The sequence below is a fragment of the Populus trichocarpa genome, chromosome 14 (genome assembly GCF_000002775.5).
Source record: "Populus trichocarpa isolate Nisqually-1 chromosome 14, P.trichocarpa_v4.1, whole genome shotgun sequence".
NCBI lineage: Eukaryota > Viridiplantae > Streptophyta > Magnoliopsida > Malpighiales > Salicaceae > Populus > Populus trichocarpa.
The window spans coordinates 1,533,046-1,539,375 of record NC_037298.2 but is presented as its reverse complement, the minus strand read 5'-3'; the positions used below and the strand labels follow the sequence as shown (position 1 = coordinate 1,539,375).

Here is a 6,330-nt window from a genome sequence, read left to right as displayed (position 1 = left end):
TGTGTAAATTTCAAATCTAAAAGCTTTTACCTGAAAAGATTTATTTAAAAACAATATAAATTATATTTTGAAGCTTTAATTTTTGAATTTAGATAACTTTTTAAAAAATCATACTCAATGGATTGTTTCTGCATTTCATTTAACTAAGAGAGTGTTTGTTTACGTGATTCAACCATTTATTTTTTAAATATAATTTATTTTTGATGTTTTTTTGATCATTTTAAAATACTAATATTAAAAAAATTAAAAAAAACATTTTAAAAAAACCACAATAAAAAATACAAAAGTAAGAAAGTGAGCACCGGAATGCCATCTAAGATGACAGTATAAAAAAAAAGGATTTTATTTCTAAGTGTGAAACGACATGCTATCATTGTGAGAAGACTGCTTTTTGCAAGTTGATGCACGACATAGACGATTGTCACTTTATCTTTTTCATTAATATTAGTTTCTGTAATTTACACAATTTTGTTTTTATTAAACTGAAGGCGTGGCGAGTCGGTATTGCTAGTAGCAAGCAACAAGCCTGCATGGGGCCACGAGTCTCGGGAGTGTCTTCAAGGATGTGTTCCTCCAACTAATACATTCACAAAACAACTAAAACATATGTGTCGGTTTAACTGTTTTTATAAACAGTAAACAATATTAATATATATATATTTTTAGTCATTTGAATAATAATTTTATATTATAACTCGAGTGATTAGTATATTAAAGGAGTGTTAAGGACACTTTATCTTTTTTAGATAATTATGTCTTATTCTTTTCAAAAATGGAGAAGACAGGTCATTTATCTCTTGTAAAAAAATATCAGGGCTATTTTATATAGGCTCATCTCAGCGTGACTAGATTCTCTTTTTTTTTCCCTTTAATTTCATCATTTAGTAGAATTCTTGGGTAATGCAGCTCGTAGCAATAAGAAGAAATTAGGATTTGTCAAGTCCTAGAAATATTATATATAGTCAGAAACTGTAAAAAAAATCGATTTAATAAGTTATAAATATTAATAAATTATAACTCTTTATTTATATTAATTATAGATCTTTCTTTATAGAAAAAGGAATCAATAGTAGTATTAGGAATCCTAAACCAAATAATAAAAAATATAAAAATCCAAGAAAAATAAAGAAAATCTTGAAATACAGTTTGCAGAACTTATGTGAGCATGACTTATCTTGATATTGATAGACAATAATCTGCTAATTAACTCCATGAAGAACCGAGTTTGTAGAATATATATATATATATGTTTATAAAATTGTAGTCCAATCTAACAATTTCACTAAAAGTCTTGCCCAATGAATTCGTTTGACTGAATCGAAATTCTACCTGAACTTATACTTATCGATCTAGTTAATGAAAAATCCACCAAATATTTAACATCAATTACGTGTCTCGCGTCAATCGACTCCTGAAATCACAAGGCAGATATACTACCATCTAGTGGCTAGCGAAAGTGATAACTCAAGATAACTGCAAAGGCGATCGTGACTTGACTTGGCACATATGGTGTGTGATTTATACGAAGCAACAAGAGGAGAAAATAACTGTAGTGGTGCTGCTGCATGCCGATGACTGATGATGTTTTGGCAGTGGAAAACACCTTTGAGAAGCGTGTGGTTTGGACACTTCACCATGAATATGAGATCTTCAAATAGGACCACCTGACCTAAATTTAGCTCCTATTTCTTCGATTTAATCATGGACTTCCATGAATTAAGAACTCCCGATCCCCATTTCTGAGATAAAGCTACCTTAGTCGCCCAATCATGGTAATGATATGTGGTCATTCCTTATGGCCCCTGAAGCTCACCAAAGTGTTTTTTTTTTCCTTTTTGTACGTGAATCACTCGAGTGTTTTTGAGCTCCAGATGTAAACAAAATTGTTGGTCTATATGTATTCCACGCAATTATTAAACCCGGACTAAAAATTTAGTCAAAAGTTTGATGAATTAATTTAATTAATTAAAAAATATTATTTTGAGTTTTTTTTTTAAATTAAACCGGTTTTAACTAGATTACATGTTGATTCATCGAATCATTTAAATTTAATTGAATTGATTTATATCTGATTTTTTAGAATCTAGAACTGAATCAACTAGATTTTACGGGATTAAATCAAATTTAATAATATTAATATATGTTATACATTCATAAACTTTATAGTTGTTTTTTTTTAAAAAATTGTCGGCAGTTTGGGTTTTTTCTCTCCAGCAAGGACCTGATATATATAATTTCACAGGAAATTAACTGATTAATTCGTCCTATCATTTATCTTCAGAGAGACGGTCTTTATATTCGAACAAACTCCTTTGAATTATGTAGAAGCCAAATCCGATATGATCAAGAGTACCGTTTCATGAAAGGTGGCATGGAAGCTAATTTCCTTATACTACCAAAATTCCGAATTGTCAACTAGTTGTCTCACGCTAGCTAACAAAACTATATATAAAAAAGTATGTTGCGAACAAAAACTCATGAAGTTTCCTCCGGTTTCCAACGAAGACGAAAGATGAATTTTATTTAGTAATATTAGACAATCAATTTCCCTCTTCTTTTTAGTTTTTCTTTTTCTTTTTAATAAAAAATAAAAAAAACATGTTCATTTATTGAGATTTAAGAAGAATCTTTTTGTTAAGATTATAACCATTTTTTTTAATAAAAAAATCAAAATTAGAATTTCTAATAGTCATCTTAATACTTTGTATAATCTGTAAGAATCTAATTGCAAACATTAATGTTATTTTATTCAAATTAAAATTATTATGAAAAAGTTATACTTGCTAACTAAAAATAATTATATATTATATTTAAAACAAAAAATAAATTAATGACACTAATTAATAAATATGACAGTACTGTACTATTAATGTTTTACCTTGCTAAAAAATATTTATGTATAAAAAATATTGTTTTATCCACTACTTTTTTTTTATTTGAAAAACAAATTGTAAAGAAAAAGCTATGATTAAAATTGATAAAAACACTACTTTAAAATAATAAAAGATAAAAAAACACATATATTAGTATGAGAATCCGAACTTGAGCAAGCTCTATAACAAACTATTATTTATAACGCATACATATGAGCGTTAACTCTTTTATTTAAAGAGAGATTTTTTCTATTGATTTAAAGGAATACTTTTGCAAATTAAATCATATTTGAAACTATCACGTGATGTGCACATAAATGATAATTATTTTCACAAGAATATTATATAGTTAGCAGACGGTATATTAAATGATAGAAATAAACTATGTTTTACAATTAATTAATTTATTTTATTAAAAATGTGATTAATAAATCATGTAATATATAAAAGTATATTGATAACATTCCCTTAAAATTTGCTCATTTAATTTCTACGTACTAAACTTTTAATTACGATATCAAGTGGTTTCGATCTCCCCTTAATTAAAATCTTCATAAATCAATTAAAAGTTGTTGTGTTGAAAAGGATATTGTTTTGTGTCTAGATTCTTTCATTTATTAATTAGATAAAATGCTAAACTAATTAAGAGAAAAAAGCTTGTTGTTTAATTAAATAGGATATCAATTGTACATGTCTCATCTTCTCTTAACAGGTTTCATGTTAAAATCTCCTTACTTTGTATCTATATATATATATATAGATTAATTGTTTTTACATTTACCTTTCTTGTTTTAAAAAACTATAATTTATATCTTTAATGAATGTAAAATAAACTAAACTATAAGATGGTATGATTTAGGATGCAAAATGTTATACACACCGTAAAGTTTAGAATATAAACTATGATTTTAAAAAATACAGAGATTAAATATAAAAATAAATAATCTATAGGATAATGAAAGCAATTTTTCGTTTTAAAAAAGAAGGAGAGGTAGGTTTTTTCTTTTCGTCGAAGCAAACATGATTGCATTAATATTTTATTAGCACACAATTGATATAGCAACCGACCAATGAAAATAAATAAAAACAATTAATGTAATACAAAACAGTATTAGCATTAAGCAACTCGCTGTAGCCCTAACTATATATCTCCGTGGAAATCAATATTGTATTGCAAGGACAGACGAGGCTTGAGGGAAACCCTATCATATATTATATATATAAATGGTCCTCGCACACTTCACAGGCAAGGCCTCCACATGCACCAGCATTTGACAGCAGCTAGAGCTAAATGCATGTATAGCCAAAGCAACAAACAAATTAAAAAACATATACTAGAAAAGAAGGAAACTGAGAACCCACTCACCGCCCACCTTTGGCTTTCATCACCCCCATCAACTTCCAACAAACAACCTTTCGTAAGCTTTCCACCATCCCATGAAGGCGACCACCTTCTGATTAAGGACCACTTGCTCTCATACAGCAGTGTGTATGTCATTGTGCTTTGTGGTGTCCACAGGCACGTCACAAGTGCCACAGCTTGGTGCTAAGCTCTTGCCTTATCTCCTTATCTACTTGATTTCTTTTGCTTGGAAACTTCAAATTACGCTAGCTTCATCGCTGTTAAGAGAGGGAAAGGTAGGCCATGGCTGTTTCTTTATATCCCCACCTTCCATGGCCATTCTTCTTCCTCCCCTCATCATCACAACTCTTAATTTGGAATTATTACAACGGTACAAACATATCACACAACACTGCTAAAGGACAAGACAAACACAGAATTAAAACTTGCTGACTAACTAACTAAACTAAAATAACTATTCACTAAACAGTTTAGCTCACTTCAATTTAATTTGTTACAGCTTACCAGTTACCAGTGATCGATCATCATCACTAGAACTCATTTTTGACAGTATCTATTACTGATACGTACTGATTCAACTACGACTTAATTTCTTTTCTGCCAGAAATTTTCTCCGGCTACATATGCGCCTTGGCTAACCAAAAAGATCTTGATAGACTTATTAAAAAAGAAGATACAGACAGTTAATTATAACTGCTAATCAACGATCTTGTTTTGATCACTCTTCATCAGAATTTTCTGGGAACTTGTTCAAATCAGGTTTCTCTGAAAGTAACACTCGTGAGTTATCTTCTGGTGATGCATGGACAGCGGTTTGTAAGGCATCCACTTTAGCCCCAACTTCAGTGGCTTTCTTGCGTATAGAAGCAGCAGACACATCTCGCAGCTCATCTTCTTGGTATATCAAATCAGGGAAATTAAGCCTAGCAGAAGGGCCTCGCAGATAGAAAACAGCCGTGTCGTATGCACGAGCTGCAGCTATTGGTGTTGAGTAGGACCCAAGCCAAATCCTAGACCTCTTGTTTGGTTCTCTAATTTCTGCTACCCACTTACCCCACTTCCTCATCCTTATCCCTCTGTATGGCTTCTCTTGGTTTTGTTGCCTGCTATGCTTCCGTTTCTCTGTGGTTGCTGTTGAAGTTGAACTTGGAGTACTTGTTGACGATGTACAGCACCCTCCTTCCATGGTTAATTTTAACAACTAAAAGTACTAAGTTAAAGATTTGGTTTGGTGTCTTGTAAAAAAGAAAAACAAGAACCCAGAAAGATTCTGTTGTCAATACTAAAAATACTAAAACGGTTGCTTCTCGAGCTATGGTTTTACTTATATAATATTTAGTGTAGCGTAATATGTAAAGAGATATGAAGAGGTTTGGCTACCTTTGTTTCCTACTTGGCTGCTATTCTGTCGTCTGGGCACGGCCGCCACGTTAATCTGCCTTTAAGATAAATCCAAATTTGGCCGACATAATCCATCACCTCCATCTCTCTCCGTCTTTCTTAATTTCTACATATCATAATAATACATTACATTTTATTGCGTGTAATATATATATATATATATATATATATATATATATATATATATATAAACGATCAATATATTTTATATGTATAGTCCTCCTTCATGGATGTTAATTCATGTTGCTTATAAACTAAATTATTAAACATAGTACAGATCATGATTAAATCTAAGATTCAGATTATGGGTTAATTAACATACCGACTCAAATTAGTATCTGTTTAAAAGTATGTTAACTTTTAATTTTAGGTGTTTTTTAAAAATATATTTGCCTTAAAAAAATATTAAATTAATTTTTATATTTAGCGTTTTTCAAGGATTTTGATATGTTGATATAAAAAATAAAAAAAATTATTTTGATATATTTTAATACAAAAAACACTTTTAAAAACTATCATACAACACAATACCAAACATGCATTAACAATGTTGTTTCTATTTTATTTTTTTTTAAAAATTAAATTAAATTATGATTGAGTTGACTGCTTTATACGTCAATTTATTGCGTTGATGGACTGGAGACGTTTGGTAGTGTAGTAGTTATTGTTGTTCAAAGTGTTTTTCGGTTGGAA

The 6,330-nt window shown here is 29.8% G+C and overlaps 1 protein-coding gene across 2 annotated transcripts; it reads right to left on the bottom strand.

Annotated features, from left to right (window-relative positions):
* Positions 1 to 4,063: 4,063 nt before the first annotated feature.
* Positions 4,064 to 5,767, bottom strand: LOC18104860 (ethylene-responsive transcription factor RAP2-1). 2 transcript variants are annotated; one of them, XM_006374840.3, is made up of 2 exons: positions 4,741 to 5,767; positions 4,064 to 4,630 (listed from the first exon to the last, which is right to left on the bottom strand). In XM_006374840.3, the coding sequence occupies exon 1, from the start codon at positions 5,420 to 5,422 to the stop codon at positions 4,955 to 4,957; it is 468 nt and encodes a 155-aa protein (XP_006374902.1). In that variant the 5' UTR covers positions 5,423 to 5,767; the 3' UTR covers positions 4,064 to 4,630; positions 4,741 to 4,954. The 2 variants fall into 2 exon arrangements, with proteins under 2 accessions (XP_006374902.1, XP_024441376.1); XM_024585608.2 differs by having other exon boundaries at positions 4,064 to 4,627.
* Positions 5,768 to 6,330: the final 563 nt, after the last annotated feature.

Coding starts and splice junctions, on each gene's coding strand:
- LOC18104860 (XM_006374840.3), bottom strand. CDS start 5,422: ATGGAAGGAGGGTGCTGTACATCGTCAACAAGTACTCCAAGTTCAACT.